At 49.4% G+C, this 24,947-nt stretch overlaps 1 protein-coding gene and 1 pseudogene across 5 annotated transcripts; one reads left to right on the top strand and one right to left on the bottom strand.

Annotated features, from left to right (window-relative positions):
• Window positions 1-5,367: 5,367 nt before the first annotated feature.
• On the bottom strand, window positions 5,368-5,856 carry LOC113197180 (small ribosomal subunit protein uS13 pseudogene; annotated as a pseudogene).
• A 9,357-nt stretch (window positions 5,857-15,213) lies between these two features.
• Zyx (zyxin) lies at window positions 15,214-24,670 on the top strand. Of its 5 annotated transcripts, XM_026409386.2 has the most exons (11): window positions 16,024-16,139; window positions 16,290-16,509; window positions 16,965-17,164; window positions 17,307-17,399; window positions 17,494-18,024; window positions 22,052-22,187; window positions 22,317-22,486; window positions 22,591-22,769; window positions 23,643-23,763; window positions 24,161-24,293; window positions 24,588-24,670. In XM_026409386.2, exons 2-10 carry the CDS (start codon window positions 16,302-16,304, stop codon window positions 24,263-24,265), a joined length of 1,743 nt encoding a protein of 580 aa, XP_026265171.1. In that variant the 5' UTR covers window positions 16,024-16,139; window positions 16,290-16,301; the 3' UTR covers window positions 24,266-24,293; window positions 24,588-24,670. The 5 variants fall into 5 exon arrangements, with proteins under 5 accessions (XP_026265170.1, XP_026265171.1, XP_026265169.1 ...); XM_026409385.2 differs by lacking the exon at window positions 16,024-16,139 and adding an exon at window positions 15,214-15,471 and having other exon boundaries at window positions 24,161-24,648; XM_026409384.2 differs by having other exon boundaries at window positions 16,024-16,121; window positions 24,161-24,648.
• Window positions 24,671-24,947: the final 277 nt, after the last annotated feature.

Here is a 24,947-nt window from a genome sequence, read left to right as displayed (position 1 = left end):
GTAGCCTATTTGACTTTTGAAATTGAGAAGGGTTTGTTTGATGTACATAGATGCTCCATTGTTTGGAGCATAAATATTTATAGTTGTTATGACCTGCTGATATATACTCCCCTTAAGAAGTATGAAATGTTCTTCTTTGTCTCTTCTGATTAACTTTGGTTTGATAAAAGGTTGGAAACACGTGCTTGTTTACGAAATCCATGTGTGTGATAAGTTTTTTCCCATCCTTTCGCCTTCAGCCTGTGGATGTCTTTGCCCATGAGGTGAATCTCTGGATGACAGCATATTGTTGGGTCTTGCTTTTTGGTCCAATCTTCCAATCTATGTCTTTAGATTGATGAGTTGAGGTTGTTAACATTCACTGTTATTACTGAGATATGATTTGTATTCCCTGTCATTTGAATTTATTTCTGGGTTTTAATTTGACTTAGTTTCTCCTTTGGATGAATATTCCTTTGGTGTAGATCCTCCCTTTACTGGTTTTCACTTTTTTCTTTTTCCACTTCATCCTCATGGAATATTTTGTTGAGAATGCTCTATAATGTAGGTTTTCTGGTTGTGAATTATTTTACTTTTTTGTTTATCATGGAAGGTTTAAATTTCATCTTCAAATATGAAACTTAATTTTGCTGCACATAAAATACTTGGTTGGCATCCATTTTCTTTCAGAGCTTGGAATATATTATTCCAGCATCCTATTAGCTTTGAGGGTCTGGATTGAGAAATCAGTTGAGATCCAAATTGTTTTCCCCCTATACGTAATTTGATTTTTTTCTCTCATAACCTTTAAGATTTTATCTTTATTCTCTGTGCTAGTCATTCTCATTATAATGAGTCTTGGTGTGGGTCTGCTGTAATTTTCTACATTTGGGATCCTGTAAGCCTCTTGTATTTGATTTTGCATCCCATTCTTTAGGTTTGGGAAATTTTCTGCTATTATGTCATTGAAAAGATTGTGCATTCCTTTGGTTTGTATCTCTGCTCCTTCATCTATTCTGATAACTCTTAAATTTGGTCTTTTCATGTTATCTCATAATACTTGGATGTTGTGGTCATGATTTTTTAATATCTTCTCTGCATGTTCAACTCTACTTTCAAGATTATATATTTTGTCTTCATTGTCTGAGGTTCTGTCTTCCAGGTGGTCTAGTCTGTTGGTGATGCTTTCTATTGAATTTATAATTTGGTTTACTGATTCCTTCATTTCAAGGATTTCTGCTTCCCCCCCCCCCAACAATCTCTAACTCTTTATTGAAGTGATGTTTCACTTCCTGTAGTTTATCTTTGATTTCCCTCCTTATACTATCCTTTACTTCACAAATTAATTGAACTATATACAGTCTGAACTTCTTTTTGGACATTTCTTCTACTGTTATCAGCGGCTTCTGTCATTAAAGCATCTTGGTGTGTTTGAGACGCTTTATCCGCCCCCCCCACCTTTTTTTTCTCATGTTGTTAGTGAGTTTTCCCATCTAGAAGTTTGGATCTAAGGCAGGATAAATTATGCCCTGTAGACCTATTGTGTCCCTGAAGGTTTCCAGCGCTTCGCTTTTACTAGTGAGACCCATATCAACAGCACCCAGTGTTCACATTAAACTAATAGTTCCCACTAAGGCGTCTACTGCTTTCTCACATTAAACCAAAATGATAAGTTCAATAACTTATAAACAGAAAATTTGTTAAAATGGTGTACAATTTCGAATGGTAGATGAGAGAACAGAGGTAGTGTAGTACACAATGTTCATGAGGGAGGAAGAGATAAGCTAGAAGCAAAAATTCGAAGGAGGAGTGGAAGGGAGCCAACAGAGATTGGCTGTTGGTTGGAGAAAAGTTGGAAAGAAAATCCAAGAAAACAGACGAGTAAGAGGAAGAGTACAAAGATAAAAAAATTAAAGACATAAGAATACAACAAAAATGCAAAACACCAATTATATATCATTGTCCTCCACACACTGATGCATAAAAAAAATCCCATTCCAAATATGGTACAGATATTAGTGAATTGAAAAATAAAATAAAATAAATCTTGCTGGAAAGTCGAGCTGTCTCTGTGAGTGTTCAACAGTTTCTCAGCCCTGTCTCAGATGTCTCTCAGGAATGGCGGTGGTTGGTGGCAGCAGATAGCCCGTCAGCAGCAGGGGTTCTGAAACAGTGTCATCAGCAGCTGCAGTGGAGAGGAGTGCTGATTGGAGAGGAGACCTCCGGGGGCTTCAGTGGTAGCGACCTCAGAGGTAGCATCAGAAGTAGCAGCGGCAGTGACCAGAGAAAAGACCTCTGTGCACTGCCTCTGTGCACCTCTGGGGCAGCGGGGTCTGCCCACTCTTGACATTTTTAAAGGTGTGCCCATAAGCTGAAGAGAGGGCCATAGCTACTTACATTCCTAGATTTTAAAGTGGAACAGAGATGATCTTTCCTTAGAGTACCTTGTAAGGAGAGCTTTGTCATGAAGTCTCAGTGATCAACATGTAGGAAGGGGCTGGAGTCTGCATCCTGGGGCTTGGAGGAGGTTATGCAGGCAGCTCAGCCTTGGGTCAGCTTTTAGAGGTTCAGAGGGGACCCCATGTGCTTAAGGCACCAAACATGGGAGTATGGATTCTAGAAAACTGGCAAAAACAATCTTGGGGTCTGGGTGGAAATCACAAGGGTCTGAGGACTAGAAATGATGCAGATCTGTATTCTTTTTTTAAATATTTATGTACTTATTTTTAATTGTAGTTGGATACAATATCATTAACTAATTAATTTATTTGTATGTGGTGCTGAGGATCGAACCCAGGCCCTCACCCGTGCTAGGGGGGAGCTCCACTGCTGAGCCACAATCCCAGCCCCAGATCTGTGTTCTTTTAAAGGAAGTAATTTCCTCAGTGCTCCGTGAACAGAGCACCAGGAGTAGGGTTTGGGGGAGTTTGATTGCTGACAAGGGACCCCATTCACATATGGGTACTGAAAAGAGCTAAGTTCCAGATGAGTGGGAGTACTGGTAATGTGGGTGTTGTATTTGCACAGAATAGGGAGTGGCTGCCAAATCTGCCCTGCTGGGCTAGGTTGTTCCAGTCCCCACCCTTAGCTGGGTTTCCCAAGCAATCAGTGAATAATGTCCCAGGCCTCCATGCTAAGGCAGGGCCCTTCCCTGAGCAGAACAAGTTGGCTGGTAAAGGAAGGATATCTCAGCATCTCAGAGCAGTTAGTTATAGATGAAGCCATGGTCCATAGCAAAATCCTCTAGTTTCTGTCAGTTGTGGAGAAAAAAGGCCTCACTTGATCAATCTCTGACCTGATGGACACTGAGGAAGACAGAAGCCTTAAGGGCAGCATGGATTGCTTATTTGATAAAGTTTGAAGCCTTTGCAAAATACCGGGTTCTAGGTGCATTCACTCTGGTCTTTAGATGAGGACCAGTAGAGGCCATGGTGCTCTGAACTTGGTGCACCCCAGGTACACATCTCCATGTGAAGCTTCCTGCATGGGCAGCTCAGCATCACTGAATCCATCTTGTACAGGATCCTGTGGTTCCTGTTCAGCAGAGGAGAGTGCCCAGGCAAATGTTCCCTGCAGACTCTTGTAGAAGTTGTGCTTCAGATCACACGTAAGTGGACTTGCCTAGCATTTTTTTTTTTTGGGGGGGGGGAGATAGGTCTGTGGGAAAGCCTGAAAGACAACTATTTCAGATTCCCTAGTTCCATCCACTATGGTTTGGATATGATTTGTGCTCCAAAGATTCATGTGCTGGAAGTTTGGTCTCTAATATAACAGTTTGGAGAGGTGGTGAAGTGGTTAAGAGGTAGATCCTAGTGGGAGGTGATTAAAGGTCATTGAGGATACCTTTTCTGAAGGGATTAGTGCCCTTAAGCAAAAGTGAGTTAGATATCTCAGGGCTGGGTTGAGTGCTGTCAGAGTAGGTTGTGGTAAAGCTTGGCACCATCCTTCTGTGCTGGTACTGCTCCAAGCTAACTCCATGATGACATCCACCATGTCTGATGCAACATGAGGTTTGAGAAGTGACCACTCAAAACTTGGATATTTTACCTCCAAAACCATGAGCCAATATAAACCTCTTTCTTTATAAAGTTTCTAATCAGGTATTTTGTTTTAGAACACAAAGAAAGCTAAGACACCATCCAAACTTACTCATGAGGAAGACCAGTCTGAGAGTTCTAGGCTATGGGGTTCCTGCATCTCTCTCAGAGGGCCCAGAAGAATGTGTGGACATTCCTGCTGTTTCCTGATCAGGCCCCCAGACAATTCAGGGCTTCAGGGTACCATGATCATTACCAGGTCACAAGTGGAAGATGACCAGTTAAGTTGCGAGGACCCAAGAAGCAGGACCTAGAGTCTCAGCAACCAGGAGTGAGAGCCAGGTAAATAATACATATTCCCAGAGAAAAGAACAAGGTGGGATCTTCAGAAAGTAGCTGCTCCGCAACCACAGATCTCAGAGCATTTACAAAGAAAGGAAGGGATGGGCTGTGAAATACAGATGGTGGTTGCTGGTCCAGCCCCAGTGGCTGTGACTTGTCAGTTTTATAGCCCTCCCTCCAGGAGAGCCAGTGAGAACCTGGAACTGGAAGACCCCTTTCTGACAGTTGCCACAGTGGCCTGGCAGGTATTTTTGCGTTCAGGGAGGGGGAGCAGTGGATGCTGTCTCACTCTGCCCTGGAGCCCTCCCATCTCCCCTGGGAGCCCTTAGCCCTCCCCCTTCTGGGTGGCAGGCCTGTTGATTGGAATACCTTCCTGTCAGTCATCTCTGTCACCAACGACAGCTGACAGCCTACCTCAGATCCCTGAATGTACTCTCTTCTGAGTTTTCCAACCCTGTGTCCACTCTGGATTTGGGGATTCCTGCAACCTCAGCCTGGACCCCTCTTGTAAATGCTTGATTGGGTGAAGATCTGCTCCTGGCAAAGTCTACCTGTCTGAACCTCTTTTGCCATCCTGATCTTCCTGAATGGTACATAATGCACCAGGGGTAGACGTGGCTGCAGTCTGCCACCTCCTATGAGCTGGTCCACTGAGTCCAGAGAGACACATAGAGGTGTTTTCCTGAAAATTAAAGAGCAGCTGGTACACAGAGCATTAACTGCAGACGGCTGCATGCTGGAATTGAAAGTCAAGAGTCTTGCTATCCTTTCACGGACAAGGAAAACCCATCTCTCAGATCTTCAAAGCCACATAACTCTAAGTGGCTTTGTAAGTGGCCTAACTCTGACCAAAATTCAGGGCCTTTTTTCTTGGTCTATCATCCTTTCCCCTCTTCTATGATACCTCCATAATAACTTTATCTTAGATTATTGTTCATTGATTTTGATTATAGCATTAAACACTGTTGAAACGAACTCTCCTCAGTGTCTTTTTTCCCCCCATCGGTATATAAACTATTTATTAACAGATAAGGCCTACAGACTCATTTCTTCTTAGATACACCCACGGTGTGGCCGCGGCGCCCAGTGGTCTTAGTGTGCTGGCCTCGGACACAAAGGCCCCAGAAGTGGCGCGGTTCCCTGTGGGCCCTAATCTTCTTCAGTTGCTCCAGGTCCTCCCAGGGTTTATTGTCTAGACCACTGGCCAGAACCTGGCTGTATTTCCCATCCTCTACATCCTTCTGTCTGTTCAAGAACCAGTCTGGGATCTTGTACTGTCGTGGATTCTGCATAATGGTGATCACACGTTCAACCTCATCTTTAGTGAGTTCTCCAGCCCTCTTGGTGAGGTCACTGTCTGCTTTCCTCAACACCCCACTCCCTTAATGGCAGTGATGGCAAAGGCTATTTTCCGCCGCCCATCGATGTTTGTGTTGAGTACTCCCAAAATGTGCTGGAACTTTTCAGGAGTCACTAGAGACATGGCAGCAACAGAGCGGCAGCGTTAGGCCTCCTGTGGAAGAAGCTCCTCAGTGTCTTTTTGTTCAGGTAGACTCCTTAGCTTCTTACAGATGAAATGAATTTAAAAGAACAATTTAAAAAAAAAATTGTTCTGATTAGTTATACATGACAGTAGAATGCATTTTGACACATCCTACATAAATGGAGAATAACTTCTCATTCATCTGATTGTACATGATGTAGAGTCATACAGGTCATGTAATCATATATGCACATAGGGTAATAATGTATGATTCATTCTATTATCATTCCTGCCCCATGCCCCCTCCCCTCCCCTTCACTCCCCTCCGTCTAGTCCAAAATACCTCTATTCTTCCCCACCCCTTATTGTGAATTAGCATCTGCATATCAGAGTAGACCTTTGGTCTTTGGTTCTTTGGGATGGGCTTATTTTACTCAGCATAATAAAGAATATTATTTTAAGAGAGCAGATCTCATGTTAAATGTTTTTTTTTTCTGAGAACAAAATAAAATTTAAAAAAGACTGGTGTTCTTTCTAACTTATGAGTTCCAGTGTGAACTGTTCTTTTGTTCTTTGTGTTTAAGAATAGGTGTGTAACTCCAGTGTTTGTGTTCGAGTCATTGTTTGGTTAAGATTTTGTCACTGTGATAAATTGATAGGCATAAGTCATTACTGTCCTGGATGGAGGTCTACTTGAGGGCTGTTCACACAATGAGTCAGTAAAGATTGTCGTAGACAAGAACTGCCTACCAGTGAACCCACCCAGACAAGAAAGTCCACAGGAGACTGGAAGCTTGGAACTTCAGGTAATGTGTGTGTGTGTGTGTGTATTTCTCTCTTTAACTTAAAAAAAATTGCACAAGCAAGCACTTGTCATAGAAAAAAATAAAAAGACAATCGATCATCATATTCTGATGTGTTTCCTTTCATATATATCTATATATAAATAGTTTTTTTTTTTTTTTTGTATCAGAGATTAAACCCAGAGTTGCTTAACCACAGAGTGATATCCTCAGCAGCCTCTTTAAAAAATATTTTATTTAGAGACAGGGTCTCACTAAGTTGCTTAGGGCCTCACTAAGTTGCTGAGATTGGCTTTGAACTCACAACCCTCCTGCCTAAGCCTCCTAAATCACGGGGATTACAGGCATGTGCCACCACAGGCAGCTTCCTTTCAAATACTGTTTTGCACATATACGTTTAATAGGTGGCTAGGCTTGGGTTTGTGAGTATCAGAGTGTGAGAGAGGTATGGGGGCTTTGAGAGTGGACACATGGGAATGATTCTAATGATTGTCCAAGGAATTTAAACTGGTATGGTGGCATGATGAGGGAGGTAGAAAGAAGAGCTGACATGAACCAAAGGTCTCAGTGGTCAAAGGTTTGTTTGAGTTAAGGTAAAAGAAGGGAAGGAGTTAGAAAATAAAAAAGAGCTGGTTGGATAAAAGGTGGCTTAAAAGTATGATATTGAGAAGATGGAAAAAATTCTATTTGAAATTATATCATGCAATATGGTAGCCACTGGCCATGTGTGACCACTGAACACTGCAATGGGACTATTCTGAATTGAGATGCTGCTAGTGCAAAATATATACCATTCTCATGAATTAGTACCCAAAATGTGAAATATTTCAGTAATAATTTCTAAGATATTAGTTACATGTTGACATGATAATATTTTGGATATATATTGGCTTAAGGTACATTATTAAAATTAATGTCATTTATTTTTTATTTTAAAATTATGTATATGGCTCAAATTATATTTCTCTCTTTTTCATGGGGGTGCTGGTGAAGTAGAATTAAGTCATCTGGCGAGAGAATTTCAAGGAACATAGAAGCAAGTGGAAGGAAGAATCATCTATGCAGATATTGAAGTGACTAAGAATTCATAGCAGAGTCATGGTTGAGTGAGTGACAGTGAAGTAGAACATAATGATGTTCAAGAAATGAAGATGTATGGCCCAGGGTGATAGATGACAATGCAAATGTGCATAGAAGCATGTAGTGAGCTAACTGGAGATTTGAAGTTGGGAGATTTTAGGGACAAGGGAAGGAAAATGGTCTGGACATAACAATAAGGATTCACAGGGGTATCTGTTCTGTAGTCAGGACCAATGGAAAGAAGGTTGTGGAGCAAAGACGTTCACTGCCATTAGGAAGGGCTACAGAGGAGGGGTGTTTTCAGAGGAGGCTGGGTTAGGGCAAGAGGGCAGAAACTGTTCCAAGAAGAGGAGCATGAGCTGAAAATGGCCTATGAGTCCTAGAGGGCACCCTGGATTGGCACCCCTGGATTGGCAGGGGAGTGAAATGCAGGGTGAGCCGAGAACCTGGGGCTTCTTTAGGGGACTGGCATGTTGGGGTTATGGGACTTCATAAAGTGAGCTCTGGTGGTCTTGAGGCAGAATGGATGGAGGTGAGGCTCTGAGTACAGGGAGTTTCGGAGGACTGGTGTTCTTTTTTTCATTTCTGCTGGGGGACATGGAGGCCTGGGAAAGGGCATTTGTACCTGAGTTTGAGGAAGGGTGCGTGTCTCCCTCTTCTACAGGGCCACCAAATGCTGGACTCCATCAAAGTCCTCTCGATTTTTATGCAGTGCTTGTGTTATGGTTTGGATCTTGAATATCCCCAGAAGACCTGTGTGTTAAAGCCTGGCCACCAGCTTGTGGTGTTACTGGAAGGTGGTGGAATCCTCTGGGAGATGTGACCTGGCTCTGGAGATCAAAGAAGGGATTCCAAGCTGAGATCTGAATGATCAGCAGGAGTTCACTAGGCAGCAAGGGAGGGGAAGCATGCAGACAGAGGAGCAGCTCCTGGGAGGTCAAGGGACATGCCCTTGCAGGGGATAGTAGAATCGCCTCCTCCTCTCATTCTCCTTTTGCTTTCTGGCTGCCATCTACTTCTACCAGGATGAACTATGCAGCCACAAGCCCAAGGGCAACAGGGCCAAGCAACCATGGACTGAAATCTCTGAAACCATGAGCCAAAATAAACCTTTCCTCCTTTAAATTGATTTATTTGAGGTATTTTGTCACAGTGACAGAAAGCTAACAGAACTTCAATAGGTGATTTCTTCAGCCAATCATTAACTTCAAATTACTACTCGGAAGCAGATGACTTTAAACCTTCCCTATAATTCTCCTCTGCTCCCTTCTCTTCTCTGGGTGTGGGTAACCTACTCCATCGTACTCTGGCTCATTCTGGGCATGACTAGAACAAAGCACATGTTCTTACTCCCACAGTTGTGCCTCTGAATGGAAAGCACCACTCTGCATGGGGCCAGAACTTGGGCTGGGTCAACGGCTCTCCCTGCCTCCCTCCCCACATTCAACCCATTGCTAGGTTCTGCCCATAACTTTGTGTCCTAAAAAGCTCTCTAATCTGTGCATTTTCATCCATCTCCTCAAACCACCCCTCTGCGTCAGAGCGCTATAGTAGTCTCTTCCCTGTGTATTTCAGTACTGCCCCTCCTGCTACGGTGCACACCACCTCTAGGGGCATATTTTCAACTTTTTTCATGCCTTTCTTTTCATCTAAAGCTCAGCAGCAGTTCCCTGTTGTCCTCGGGATAGAACTGAAGCTCTTCCTTGTGCCCTGCAGCTTCTCTGCACACCATCCAGCCTTCTTTCCCCGCAGTGCTTGCACCTGACTCTGCGTTCTCACATGGCCGTCTCCAGATATCACAGGGCCTCCCAGGAGCTGCTCCTCTGTTGGCATGCTTCCCCTCCCTTGCTGCCTAGTGAACTCCTGCTGATCATTCAGGTCTCAGCTGGGAATCCCTTCTCTGACCTCCAGGGCCAGGTCACATCTCCCAATTATATACTCTTTCAGGTCCTGTGACCATTGCAGTTTTGGGCCATAATTATTGGATGAGTATCTCCCACCTGCAGATCCCCTACGGGCATGGACTCACCTTGAGGGCTGGAGTCATGCTTGCTTTTACTCAGTATTATATTCCCAGCACCTAACAAAAAGCCCAGCACACAGTATGTGTTCAATAAATATTTTGGGATGAATAGATGAATGGCTCGAGATGTCATAAAAACCCTCATATTTTATCAAATACAGGGTCTACTTTGATCTAGCATGCAATTCCAAAAATTCTGGAACTCAATTTCACTCAGTAATTACATAAGCATTTGGATCTTTACCAGGAATGGGGCGGGGCCTACTCTGCTGCTACAAAGCAGACTAGAACACCTTTGCTGGAACTATACAGATTGCTGCTTGGCAGAACATCCTCCAGTTACTTCTCACGCTTGGGGGCAAAAGCCAGAACTGGTTTGCTGAAGCGCGTTGTTTCTGTCAGATTTTTTTTTTTTTTTAATTTTTCAGTATTTATTTTCTAGTTTTCGGCTGACACAACATCTTTGTTGGTATGTGGTGCTGAGGATCGAACCCGGGCCGCACACACTCCAGGTGAGTGCGCTACCGCTTGAGCCACATCCCCAGCCCTCTGTCAGATTTTTCAATGATGAGACCAAAAGACCCAACAAGAACAATTTTAAGGAGGGAAACTTTATTTGGGGGCTCATGGTTTCAGAGGTCTCAGTTCATAGACAGACATCATGGTGGAAGGGTGTGGCAGAGAAGAGCAATGGGAACTTGACACCAGGAAGCGGAGAACTCTGCTCAACAAGGACAAAATATGAACCCTAAAAGCATGACCCAGGGACCCACCTCTTCCAGCCACGCCCCACCCATCTCAGTTACCACCAAGTTAATCCCTATCAGGAATCAATGCACAGATTAGGTTAAACCCCTTCTAATCCAATCATTCATTATTAAATTTTCTTTCATTATCTCACACATGAGCTTTTGGGAGACACTTCATATCTACACCATAACACATGTTGACAAGTCTCAGCATCTTTTGTTCCAGTAGACCCTTCCTTTTTTTTCTAAGACAGTGTCCATCTGCAACTTTGGTCACACCTCTGGGTGGTGAGGTAACCAGCAACTCAGTGGGTGGAAGGACCCGCAGGCTAAGGAAGCTCTTGCAAGCTCTGAGGGTTAGCTGACCAGAGCCCACTTCCTCTGTGCTATCAGCCTTTTGGGTAGCTTCTTAAAGGCAGGGGAGGTGGGGGACCAACTAGAGATGGACTTTCCATTTCAAGCGAGGCAGGTTTTCTATCTGAGTTCAACCCCCACTCCTTGAAACGTTTACTCCCCCTAATGACTTCACTGGCTATTTTCAGTGACAAACATTCCCACTCCAGGGCCAGGCTCTGATTTTGGCTTCCTCTGGGAGCAGGGAGAAGGAAGCAGCAGATGCCCTGCTCACGACTGCCTTGGTGCCAGCAACCTGCCTGTGCTGCTGTGGGTGCCCGGGACTCTTTTCCTGTCCGCCCTTCTCAGCTCCCACGGTTGCTGACTCTTCGCCATCTGACCATCTGCCTTCGCTGCCCCCCCAACATTTCTGGCCTGCTGACGCTTGCTGTGCCCGTGGGTGCCCATCTGCCCAGCCCTTGGAGTGGAGCACTCCTGCCCTCTGCTCTGCAGATGCCCTGTGCAGATTCCACTGCCCTGGTCCTGAACCTTCACTGCTATGGCAGACATCTGATAGGAGATCGAAGTTTACATGGTGAGAAGTCCATCAGTGTCACCACGCAAAGTAAGCACTACTGGGTGGAGATTCGAAAAGAATTTTTTTTTTTTTGAGAAGAAAAACAAGGATTACTTGTCTTTATATCCAGAATGCCTAGAATATATGTTATTGGTAACTATTGGTTGGACTGAAGTTGGGGAAGGGGAGAGAAAGTGCAATGGATGCTCTGGAAGAAAGGAGGCTTGGTGCGGGGCTGGGAGGTGGGGGTAGGGGTGTGTGGTTGTCAGTCCTGCCCTTCTATTGGGGGAGAAGTCCCTGTGCAGAGCAGAAAGCTGCTTGGCTTTGGCCCTGACTGCCAAGATCCCTGGATCTTGCTGGCCCCTTCACCCTTGAAAGCACAGAATATAAAAAGCAAAAGAAAAAGGGAGACAGGGAGACCTCATGGACCAGCGATGCTTTATTCAGCCCCAGAGGGGCACATCTTTGGGGGCAAAATAGCGGCAGGCCACCTCAAGGGTCTGGCTTTTATATGGCTCTTGCAGAGCCAGGTCATTGGAGGAGCTAGTTACTTTTGGTAGGCCCTCTTAGAGGGCAGGGCCAGGTAATGGGAGGAATTTGGGGTGGGAGGACAGGTAGTAACCCTATCCTTCAACTCTCACCTGATCTTCATCCTCACCTCACCCTCCATTGGGTCTACAGTTCCACCAGAGGAAATTTTTGTATTGACAAGCAAGAGCCCAGGAGACCAGGAGGGCAGGAAATCTGGCAGCAAGTGAGAAACTGCAGGCTGTGTACTCAGGACGAGTCAAGCACAAAGACAGGGTCCATCTTTCACTCCTCTTTTGTTTCTTTTGGATTATTAAAATAACACATGTTCTCAGGAGGAAATAAACAGTATCAAAACCTGCAGCCATTCCTGATTCTATTCTCTAAAGCTAACTGCTGTTAACAATTCTTTAGAAATCTTATGGAAATGTACTGTTTTCCAAAGCTCAGACATGTACAACTCAGATACAGAATGTGTGTGTCTACATGCAGATAGACAGAGAGATGGAGTTTGATGATGCTGTGTGTCAAAGGAAATGGTTGTTTATGAATGCAAAGTTAAGGGGGTTCAGGTCCTGGCAGCAGTGAAAAGGCTGTGGAGGGCTAGGTTGGAGCTCCAGAAGAGAAGCCAGGGAACAAAAGGGTGTAGGCGAGGCTGGAGGTGGCTGGGAGTGGCAGGAATGTTTAAATAACAAAAGATTTGTGTTGCAAAAAATTATGCACTTTAGGAGGTGAAGATCCAACATCTAGTTAGCTTCAGTTTCTTTCAATAAAAAATGGGATAGCATGTCTATTCTTACAGGTTTATTGTGAGGATTAAATGGGAGGTAATATAAAGAATTCAGCATTGTACCTGTAACAACGCACTAAGCATTTTCTCAGTGTGTGCTATTTTGTGTGGGTTGTGTGTTGCTAGAGATTGAACTCAGGGCCTTGTGCATGTTAGGCAATTGCTTTTACCATCAAGCTACACCTCCAGTCTTAACAGTTCACAATTGCTGCTGTTGTTATTGTCACAGTGGTGCATTGCTGTTGTTAAAGAGTGCTTCACATGGTGCCCAGTACCAAATTGTTCCTCTGGTCACCTGAGCTTCCTGACAGAATCCCTCTTTTCATTTTGGAATTCATCTTTTGCCACTAACCTGCTTCTTCCCTTTTGTTCCATGATTTTTATTTATTCATTAATTATTATTATTTACTAAGGAGTAAACCCCAGGGGCGCTTTACTTTTGAGCTACATCCCAGTCCTTTTTATTTTGTTATTTTGAGACAGGATCTTTCTAAGTTGCTGAAGCTGGTCTTAAACTTGCAATCCTCTTGCCTCACATCCTCAGCACTGGGATTATAGGCCTGCACCACCATGCCCAGCTTCCATGAATGTTTTAAACTTCTTTATACGGTGCACCTTTGAAGAAAACTTTCTGGCACCTGGAAAGCATAAATCCTTGGAGATGTGTCAGATGTTTTAGGCAGTAAAGGTGAGTGTCTATTTTCTTACTTCTCACTGGCCCTGCCAAAGCTGTTGGGTATGCTTTAGGTGGGGACATCCACTGATTTGCTATACTTTAAGTGTACTACCTGAGGATACCAATCAGAATTACTTGCTTAAGAAAATACCTGCGGGGCCTAGTAGTGCACACCAATAATCCCCATGGTTTAGGAGGCTGAGGCAGGAGGATCATGAGTTCAGAGCCAGCCTCAGCAAAGTGCTAACCAACTCAGTGAGACTCTATCTATAAATAAAATACAAAGTAGGGCTGGGGATGTGGCTTAGTGGTGGAGTGCCCCTGAGTTCAATCCCCAGTACCTCCCCCGCCCCCGAAAAAAGAAAAAAAATACCTAAGAGTCATTAGGGCAGTTCCTGTTCATGGTCTGCATTTTAAGGTTGATTGTTCAGCTCCACTGAGATATTCTGGGCCAGTGAATCTGTCCTTCTGGGAAATTCTGTGTTTATACTTGTATTGAGAATGTCTGGTTTAAAACTCTTAGCTCTAATATTCTGCATCCCAGATGCTCTTAGTTGTCAGTAAAACTAAGCCTGCCTACGCACCCTTCTATTCTTGATTTATAAATAGGTTTATCTGCCTCACAATTACACATATTCTATTTTGCACATGCACATCCCTTAAGGAGCTTCTAGAGAGTAACTGGCTTTGACTCTTACAACATTATCTGAAAACTATCCTCCCCCCCATGTGAGCATATTTAGAAGGAGATGAAACTATTGGCCTATGGAGCCCAAAAGACAATCTCCAACATGCACAGGAAATCCAGAACCATGCTTCTAACAGATCTTCATAGGGGCAGGCTCAGGATTGGCTGGTGCGAGTTGGAGAGGTGTGCACTTCTCTTTTTCTTTCATGCATGACCACACATGTTGTGGCTATGAGAAATATTAGTGAGAAAGACAATAAAAGAAAAGAGAGTGGGGTCTGAAAAGGTAGTGATGATGTAGTCTTAAATATAATTAAGGACTTAAGTTGAAGGAAGGAGAAGGCACTCACTACATACACCAAGACCCATGAGAGGTCGGCCTGGCAATCAGGAAGGGAAAATTGCCCTTAAGGCTAATCAGGTTGGAAGGTACTCGGGGTTCTGGGCAGGACTGGAACTTAATTAATTATACTATTATGTAGCACTTTCAGGTACAGTACTTCACTCATTTCTCTGTATAATCCAACAAGGAGGGTGGACTGAATACCATCACCCTCATAGAGAAAGTGAAGCCTAGTGAAAGAAACTTGTCAGTTGGGCATCAAGCTGGAACTTCGCTTTCTGGCTACACTCTGCTCTGAGCGTCCGCCAGCAGTTGCTTCAGACTTACACGGTAGGGGGCAATGAACCCTGACCTGCATGTGACCTGAGCCCATCTCTTCAGCTCACAAACCCCGTTTTCTCATCATAAAGTCAAGGGATTATTTTGCATAACCCTAAATCTTAGCCTAGATGTTCCTTGACAGTGGGGGGTAGGGGATTTGGAGGGCAGGCACTGGAAACTGAATAGAGGGTGAACAAGAGACTGTCTCAGATATCAGTCAGGAATGACGAGATGCAAGAAACGGGAGCGCCCGAGGGTGCATATTGAGCTAGAGGAGGAAGAGCATGACGTGGTGAGTAGGGAAGAATTCAGGAAACGCTTGGGTAAGTTTCCACGTGCAGTTAAAATGAAGAAAGAACACAGGTCTGGTCTCTTACGCGTAGCCTGGGGCTGAATCGCAGGCTGAGGAATCCGGTCGGACCAGTGGGGGGCTCCACCGAGTGAAGTCTCCAAATCCCCGAGAGCTCCACCGTCGCTCCTTGAGCAGATGGGCTGCGGAAGGCGAAGAACTGCGGAGACGTGTCGCCTGCGTCTACGTCTGTCTTCCCACGTCCGAAATCCGCGGGCAACCTTCACCTAGGTCCTGCCCTCCCACCTTGATTCCGCTGCTCGCACTCTCCCTCCCGCAACGGTTGGCGGGGGCGCCGGCGATGCAGATTCCTAGAAGCCTTAAGAGGTTGCCCAGCGGTGGAATTTAGCATCCCCCAAGATAGCTTGAGGTTGGTGTTTACACACCCTCTGGCCACAAAAGGGCGGGGGTAGGTGATGGTGCAAGGAGAGGGAACTCCCCCTACACCACTCCACCCACCCTGGAGCCCACTTTCCTCCCAGTCCTGCCAGCCTCCCAGGGCATCTGGGGCGCGGGGCTGACGGCTCAGCGGAGAAGCAGCAGGGGGTGGAGGGGAGCAGGTAACGGCAGGTCGGGAGTGGGGGGACGAGGCTGCTTCGGGACCTCTGGGACACATGCCCGCCGGCTCTGCCCGGACTGGGGACGTGAGTCAGATCTCCGGCACCCGCGGGTCGGGCGGTGGGGGGGGGGCAGGTCAGGAAATGACATCAGAGGCCTGTGTTTGGGGAGGGTGGTCTTGCCGGGCTGGAGCAGCGGGGGCGGCGGCGGGCGGACCTTCGCGGAGCCTCGGGCCCCGGGCAGGATCAGGGCCCCTTCCTGGGGGAGTTTCCTGCCTTGTCCGCCCTCCCCGCCTCTCCCCGCCCCCTCTCCGGGCCGCTCCTTGTATGGTCTCGGCGTCGCGCTCTCCCCGCCCTCCCTCCCTCCCTCTTCCCTGCGTGCCTCCCCGGCTGGCTGGAGGCTGCAGGACCGGGACGCTGAGTCCGCGGACCGGTGCCGAGGCGGTCACCCCAGACGCGGCGCGTAAGCTCCCGGCCCGCGGTGAGGCGCGGGAGAGGCCCCGAGGTCTCCGGGGAGGTGGCGCGGGATCCCGGGTGCAAGGAAGGGGCGGGGGGTCGCGGAACAGAACTGAGACCGCCTGAGGTCTTCGGCCCCTCGCCGCTGGGTAACCTGGCCACCACCTCCCCGCAGCCCGGCCCGGCCATGGCGGCCCCCCGTCCGCCTCCTGCGATCTCCGTCTCCGTCTCGGCCCCGGCTTTTTACGCCCCGCAGAAGAAGTTCGGCCCCGTGGTGGCCCCAAAGCCCAAAGTGAATCCTTTCCGGCCGGGGGACAGCGAGCCTCCCGCTGCGGCCGGGGCCCAGCGCGCACAGATGGGCCGAGTGGGTGAGATCCCCCCGCCGCCCCCGGAAGGTATGCAGCTGGGTTTGGGGCTGGACCTCCGCGGGCACTGGGTGTGGGACGGATTTGGGGAATTTGGGGTATTTGGGAAGGTGGTTGCAGAGGGGGCTGGGCCCAGCCACCCCGTTCCGAGCAGATGTTCTTACCTCATCATGGAGCTCATGGCTGGGCGCCAGGGCTCCTGGGACCGTTCCAAGTCCCCCGCCTGGGGGTGGGAGGCGGGAATGTGGGCCACGAATTTTACCCTGTAGGTCCATTCTCCTTAGTGTAACGGGAGCTGCACCACTTCTCTATCGAGTTCTCAGTCTTTCCTGACCCAGGAGCACCAGGGCGCCTTGCGCCCCTTCTTTCCTTACCAATATGCTCCAGGACCCCCAGGAGAGTTCTTGGGTTAGGATTAGAGCTGTAGACGGAGGGAAATAGAGGCAAAGAGGGCCCCCACCGATGGCCCTTTCCTTCCTTCCCAGACTTTCCTTTACCCCCTCCTCCTGTCCTTGGGGATAGCGATGATGCCGAGGGTGCTCTGGGAGGTGCCTTCCCACCTCCGCCTCCCCCCATCGAAGAACCCTTCCCCCCTGCGCCTCTGGAGGAGGACATCTTCCCTTCACCACCTCCTCCTCTGGAGATGGAGGGAGCGCCTGAGGCCCCCACCCCATTCCCGCAGCAGGTATGGAGACCTGGGAGGGCAACTACAGTGGGGCACCCCTAAGGAAAGGGAAGAAGGGTGTTTCCTCTTACCTCCTGTGCACCTATTGGGGTGGGGTGGGCATGGAGAACTGGAGTGGGTGCTCTGACCCTTGACCCTCCAGCCCAGGGAGAAGGTGAGCAGTATTGACCTGGAGATTGACTCTTTGTCCTCGTTGCTGGATGATATGACCAAGAATGATCCCTTCAAAGCCAGGGTAAGGGATGGGACTTTGCTGGTTTGGGAGGAGAGGCATGGAGGGAGGTAGCCACTTCTGACTGCACTTCTCTCCTCTCTGTCTCCCCTTGCAGGTGTCATCTGGATATGTACCCCCTCCAGTTGCCACTCCATTCATTCCCAAGTCCAGTGCTAAGCCTGCAACTGGGGGCACAGCACCCCTGCCTCCTTGGAAGGCCCCTTCTAGCACCCAGCCTCTGCCCCAGGCTCAGCCTCAGAGCCAGCCGCAGTTCCATGTCCAGCCTCAGGCCCAACCCCAGGCCCAGACCAAGCCTCAGGTCCAACTCCATGTCCAGCCCCAGGCCCATCCTGTGGCTTTGACAAACACCCAGCTGCGAGGTCCCCCAGCCCCAGCTCCAGCCCCTAAGTTTTCTCCAGTGGCTCCCAAGTTTACTCCTGTGGCTTCTAAGTTCAGCCCTGGAGCTCCAGGTGGACCCGTGTCACAGCCCAATCAAAAATCGGGGCCTTCGGAGACTGGTCCTTCCACTGGCACAGGCTCCCCTCAACCCCCCAACTTCACCTATGCTCAGCAGAGGGAGAAGCCCCGAGTGCAGGAGAAGCAGCACCCAGTGCCCCCACCGGCCCAAAACCAAAACCGGAACCAGGTGAGGGACTAGGAGGCTGAGAACAGGGGGATAGGGCCAGGGCTCAGTCAGGAGCCAGAGAATAAGGGTGAGGTTCCTGGGGAGGGAGGGCCTGGAAGGGTAGGATAGTAGTTTTAACTGGGGGTGGGGGCTGGACTGATAGAATGATGGGAAGGGAAAGCTCTTCTACAGTAGGGACCTGCATGGGTGGGGCCTGACCCCATGGGCAGAGCAACCAGGGCTCTCTCTGAATTAGGAGGATTGGTCAACCTTGCCTTGTGCCTCTGCCCCAGAATGTTAAAGGGAAGGATGAGCTCAGCAGGCCAGCCTTGGTTTTTCTCATTCTTGGATCTTGAGTTAATCTACCGGCTACTTTGTACACTGTCACCGCCTGAGGGCCCATCTGGAGATAAGAGTGAAGCACCAGTAAACACCGGCTGAGCCAGCATCCACTGAGTGCCAGGCACTGTGCTCTGTGCTCTGTAGGCTGAGACACCTGGGACATGGGAGGGAAGAGATCTCTCAAAGAGGTTCAGCCTTTGGGAGTTGAGGGACCTGGGATAGAATTCCTGGCTTGGCTTCGCACAAGCTGTTAGACTTTGTCAAGTTAGGTGAACTTTGAGCCCCAGTTTCTCCATCTTTACATTCATATACTGCATGTGAAGAGTAGTGAGCTAATGCTTAGGAAGTGCTAGGTTCTCTGTGTAGCATGTACATGCCCAAAGTAGGGACAAAACAGTTCTTGCTCCCTAGTTCAGGAGAAGAGATCTTCAGAATTGAAGAGACCCTAATGGTGGTCTAATCCAACCATAGGGTCTAACCGATACTGTGAATGTGTATATTCACCCATAGAATAGGAGGAAAGGCCAAGTGCCAGTGAGTTCCTGTAAGTGAAAATTCTGTGACTTTCACAACTTAGAGCCAGAAGCCATTGAGGGGTCTGGTAAGTTAGGGAAGGCTTTGTGGGCATGCTGTGCCCTGAAGGATGGGCAGGTCTGAAGAATCCAGAGAGGAGAGGGAACGGCATGTACGTGGGAATGGCATGGACAAAACTCAAGGGTGCAAATACACAAGGGGTATTTGGAGAACAGAAAGCAGAAAGTTCCTGTGGGAAAATTAAGAGCTATACTTAGGTAGGTGGGGGCGAGAGAGAGTAGGAAATGAAATCGTACACCAGGGAGCTGGTGCATATTGGAGAGTCATTAATGATATTCAGTAGTGTGTGGCTGGGTCAGGAGGGCTGGTGATTGCAGTGCTTTTGGAAGCTCTCTCTCTGGAAAGTTTTTCCAGCAGAGATGTGTGTTAGAGAAGGGAGATCGGTGACGTGTGTGAGTTCACTCCTGGGCCACAGTAACATTAGTTGCAATGAAAAATAAGACCCAGGGATGAGAGCTATCACAAAGGAAGAGCCTACAGGAGGAGGCAACTGATAAGTAGCTGGAAGAAGAGAGGAGGGAGAGAAGTAGAAATGCCAGGGGGATTCTGGGCCTGGGTGTGTTGGAGAGTGATGTTATTGCTGACAAAATAGAGAAGTTCCGAAGAGGAAATGATTTGGATGGGAAGAGGAGGGGTCTGACTGTCAGAGTGTTGAGCAACAGGTTCTAGGAACCCTTGCTTTAGGCTGGAACTGTTATCCTGCTAGAAATGTGGGACCAGAATTTAGGAATAGGCCCCTGACCAGAGGTGTGTACGTGGTAGTGTGCATAGACACTGAAGCAGTAGAGACTGTGGCTTCCAGAGATGGTGTAGGGGGAGCTGGGGCCATGCCATGTTGGCCAAGTGGGAGTGTGGGGGAGGAGAAGGGCGAATCAGGAGAATGAATGAGGCCACTGGAGCAGTAAGGCCAGAGATGTGACTGTTAGGACATTGTAGATGGCCTTGGAGCAGCTCATTTGTACCCTGTAAATGGGGGCAGAATAAAAGGAGTTAAGTGAGTGGGTGGTAGGAACATGGAGTTGGTAGTGTAGCCTCAAAGTTTGTTAGGGACTCTGGGAAGGACTGAGTGTGGGTATTTTTCAGGTTAGAGGAGGAGGATCAGGGTGTGTCTGTAAAAACAGGAGACCAGAGCCAGTGAGGAAAGGGTCAGTGGTGCTGAGAACAGGGGCATCTCACCCCGAGGCATTCCCAGAGATCAAGGACAGGGACACAGGCGTAGTGCTTCCTATGCTTCAGAAGGACACTGAGGGAGCTTGTGCTGGCTGGCTGCCATCAGTTGTGTTGGGGTGAGGTCATCTGTGAGAGTGAGAGGATGAAGCATTTGGGGGCTCTAGGACATGGAAAAGTTTTGGAACAGCTGCTGTGGGGAAGGCAACTGGGAATCTGCTGGAGCTAAATACAGACAGCCGAGCTGGGGCTGGAGGGCGTGGAGGGCGCTGCAGTGTTTTGTGAGCTCACTCTGCAGTGTTTGGTGATCTCTCCACCTCCTTGCTGCAGCTTGGAGGTTGAAACAGGAAGCAGGCAGTGGTGCCACCCAGGGTTGGAGATCGGGCCAGATAGCTGAGGGTAGTAGAGGGCTATAAGAGCGACAATAGGACCCTGTGGGCATACCGACTCCAGGGGTCAGCTTGGGGGCTTGACATTTCAGAAAGGCATTGGGGGGAGGTGGGGTCAGGAGACTCAAGCCTTGTGCTGGGCTCCCTTTGCAGACTCAGACTGAGTAAAGGAGAGGCCCCAGGGACCTGGAAAGGATCTTTGGGACAGAGACCCGTAACCCTTCGGTCCAGTGCGTCTCCAGTTGTACAGTGAATGATGGAAAGTAGTTCATAGCCATGGGAATTGAGATCAAGGTCTGAGTCCCATGTCTATGAAACTGTTGGCAGGCAGAGAGGAAGGCAGTGACTAAAGGACATGGGTGCCTGAGGGCAGGGGTATGGATAGCTTGTTCATCCTTTTAAAGAACGGAATGGGCATTTACAGTGATACTGGAGAACAAAGCTCCCCGAGTCATTTTCTCTGACCCCACAACCAGGCAGGAAAACCTAGTTGAAGCAAAAGGGGACGCTTTCATTGAGGGACTTGTTGTTTGAGGGTAGGAGACTGCAGGAGTCTTAGGGGAACATGCCTAAGAGCTGGGGAAGTCCACACTCTAATTCTGTGCTTCCCTGGGCAGAGCAGAGTTGAGCCAAGCCCTGGTGCTACTGTGGTGCAGCAGTAGGTGCAGAGCCAAGGCTGAGGGGAGAGTGGCCGTGGAAGGAGGTGGCAGGAGGCATGGCAGTTCCTGTGTTGAAGGAATGTCGGCATCAGCAGGTGCAGCTCTGACCAGGGATCACGGTCCTGGGTGGACCTACCAGCATTCCTGCAGGAGTTTCATATGAACATGCTGTTGCCTGTCTGACAGCCCTCCTGCAGTGTCCTGTCCTAAACTTCCCTCACCTCCACCCACAGTCTTCAGAACTCAGAATCCCCCTAAGCAGGAGGGGTGGGCTGGCCTAGGCACTGGTCTTTGGGCCTCCTCTGAGGCCTACTGGGCAGGGATTTGGGTCAAGTAGACCAGAAACCCCTCACTCAGGAGGGACTCCAGGGTCTCTGTAGGGCCCAGGGCTGGGGAGTTCTGCAGACAGCTCTGGGGTTTAACCTGTGCTTCCCGCCTGTGTTGCATCCTCACGCTAACAGGGGCTGCTCAGCAGCAGGCGGGACGGGTAGGTGTGTGTGCACGAGTGTGCACGCATTGCGTGCCCCTGCCCCGTGGGGCTGTGTCTGAGCATGCTCTGTGGAGTTGGTGCGTGGCTGGCGTATTCAGTGCTTCAGTGTGCGTGGCCTCCGTTGCTCAGTTGTTCTGGCCTGTCTGTGATTGCAGGGGTTGGGGGCGGGGTTGGGTTTTGGGTGTGGTTGGGTTTTGGGTGAAGTGGGTGGAGATGCGAGCTTAGGTCATCCCCTGCCCCTCTGTGATGTATGTGGTGCTGCTGGCCTGGGCAGGGGGGGAGAAGGAAGAGCTTTAAACTGAGCATCTAGGAAACAGGCGAGAGCTAGGTCCTCCTTGGAAGAAGGGGGTCAGCGGGCAGTTCTGGGTGGGTCCTTGGAGGGAGTGACCCTTGAGAATGTGAAGAAGGTGTTGGGGTTTCAGGTGCGCTCTCCTGGGGCTCCGGGACCCCTGACCCTGAAGGAGGTGGAGGAGCTGGAGCAGCTGACTCAGCAGCTGATGCAGGACATGGAGCAACCTCAGAGGCAGAGTGTGACAGTGAATGGTGAGCCCATCGCCGGCTGTGGTGACACTTCCCCTTCCATTGCTGTGTTGGCTGGGGCCTGAGCTGGCTGATCCCTTGCAAGCTTAAGTTCTTCTTCCTGTTCATGGTGTTCTTCTTTGGCCTTCCCAGAGTCGTGTGGCAAGTGTCAACAGCCACTGGATCGTTCGCAGCCCGCAGTCCGGGCACTGGGGCAGCTGTTTCACATCACCTGCTTTACCTGCCACAAGTGTGAGCAGCAGCTCCAGGGACAGCAGTTCTACAGCCTGGAGGGGGTGCCGTACTGTGAGGGCTGCTATACAGTGAGTCTGGGTTGGGGTTCTGGGGCTGGGAACGGGGTGGATGAGCCTTGGAACCTGGCCCCTGGGTGCTTGTTCCCTGGCATCCTGCTCCTCTGACTCCTCAGGATACCCTGGAGAAGTGCAACACCTGTGGGCAGCCCATCACTGAACGAATGTTGAGGGCCACGGGCAAAGCCTACCATCCGCAGTGCTTCACCTGCGTGGTGTGCGCCTGTCCCCTGGAAGGCACCTCCTTCATCGTGGACCAGGCCAACCGGCCTCACTGCGTCCCTGACTACCACAAGTGAGGACCCACTTACATGCATTCTGGGCCCCACTCTGGGTTCCATCCATGCTTTGGTAGCCAGGTTAACACCTGGTCCCAGGCTAGCTCCAAATCTCTGGTTTTGCTTTCTGGCCCCACAGCCTGCCTGTTGATAGCAGGGAACAGCACATCTGGATTTAGCTGCGCAGTGGCCCTAGGCCTGTGTAGCTGGTCCTGCTACTGGCTGCTCCTGCCCTAGCTCTCTCTCCAGAGCTTCTTTGGGAGTGTATTCAGTGTTCAGCAATATGTACTGGCATGACTTCATTTCACACACAGGCTGAGTTCTGAAAGTTCCTTTGGTGGGAGCACTGGTTTCTCCTTAGAGTGGCCACTTTCTTAGGCTGGCTGGCAAAATACCGTCACATAGTAAAGGGCCGGCTGGGAAAACGGCTGTGTCTGCCCCCACCTCAGGGATGCATTTTTTCAGGATTCCATGTGGGGTGACTGGGACTCCATGCCCCTCTGCACTGCCTGGGGTTCAGGGTAGACACACCCACATGTTGGGTTGGGGGTAAGCCAGGGATGGGAGCTGGAGGCTCACCTCCCACATGCTTCCTGATGAGCTACCGTGTGGATGGCTGAGATGAGGCTCTGGTGGGAAAGAACAGAGTCAGGTGTGTGGGAGATGGGTGCTGGGAGGGTGAGTGGGGAGGCAGAAAGTTCCCCTTGATGAGGACTGGCTGTGGTGCTCAATCTTGGTCATTTTTCCTGAGCTCCCTCCCCTGGAGATGCAGGAGAGAGAGGTCTGCCATGTGACCCTCCAACTGCAGTCGCAGTACCTTGTGCTTTCTTGGGGGGCATGAAAACGTAAGTGATCTGCACCCCACGGACCTTGTTTTCTGCCCGCCTTAGGCAGTACGCCCCAAAGTGCTCCGTCTGCGCAGAGCCCATCATGCCGGAGCCTGGCCGTGATGAGACCGTGAGAGTGGTCGCTCTGGACAAGAACTTTCACATGAAGTGTTACAAGTGCGAGGTCAGCTGTCCCTCCTGTCCCCTCAGGAAGGTCACTCTGAGTCTTGGATAAGAAAGGGGCTGCCCAGTGGGAGGGAAGTGTTCTATGGTGGCATAGATGGGGAGTTGAGTGAGGTTCTAAGAGACAGGAGGTTGGAATGGAATGCAGACAGGACAGGAGAGGCCCCAAGCCTGCACTGGGGTGGTGGGGAGAGGGGACCCTGGAAGCCGAGAGAGACCTAGAGCGTAAAGAGTGGGAACCTGTTGTGTTCAGGCAGACACACATGATCAGGACACCAGCTCTGGGCCATATGAAGCATTTGGCTTTCCTAATTTAAAAAATGAAGCTGAAGACAGGACAGTGAGGTGGAGCAAGGACCTTCTTGGTCAGTGCCCCTCTTACACTTCCTTCTTCCCAGGACTGTGGGAAGCCCCTGTCCGTTGAAGCGGATGACGACGGCTGCTTCCCTCTGGACGGCCATGTGCTTTGTCGGAAGTGCCACGCTGCTAAAGCCCAGACATAAAGCGGACAGGCCTCCTTCCAGACTGCAGGTCCATACCCCATCAATGACCACCCACATTGAGACCAATCCCTACCTCCACTCGCCCTGAACCTCCCTCCATTCCAAACCCTTCCCTAGTATCCCAAGTGCCCTGACCCAGGGCCCTATTGGCCTAGGGTGCTGAGGCCCAGCCCTGGGCTGCAGTCCTTGCCTATGCTGCAGGGATGGCCCGCTGTCCTCCAGGGTCCCCACCCTAGGGGGCACCAGGCTTAGTGCTGCTGCTTTCACTGCTGCACCAATACCCTTGGCTGGTCTCAGCAGCCTCTGTGCTCTGCTTGCCTAGGCCCGACGAGCCTGGACACCCGCCTCGCACCGTGCTGCCAGGTTGAGGCTACAGCCACAAATTAAAGAACTTGTTTTCCAAAATTTTCAGTCATGGACTCTTTCATAGTGCCTACAACTGTCCGGGTGTGATGGGAGATGAAGATGAAAAGATTAGGAATAGGGATGAAAACCCAGTTCCTGTTTATTTACAAAAATATAGATATGTGTGTATGTCTGTATACATATTAAACCCTCCCCCAGCCCAGGTGTCATTTCACCTCTACCCCCCCCCCACCTCTCTTGAAACAAGGAGGCTCCTGAGTCCAGAGACAGAGTCCTGGAAGAGAGGGCAGGAGCAGCACCAATAGCCTACGTATCG

This window comes from Urocitellus parryii, chromosome 3 (genome assembly GCF_045843805.1).
Source record: "Urocitellus parryii isolate mUroPar1 chromosome 3, mUroPar1.hap1, whole genome shotgun sequence".
Taxonomy (NCBI): Eukaryota; Metazoa; Chordata; class Mammalia; order Rodentia; family Sciuridae; genus Urocitellus; species Urocitellus parryii.
The sequence above is the reverse complement of the archived record's forward strand: the minus strand, read 5'-3'. Positions and strand labels throughout refer to the sequence as shown.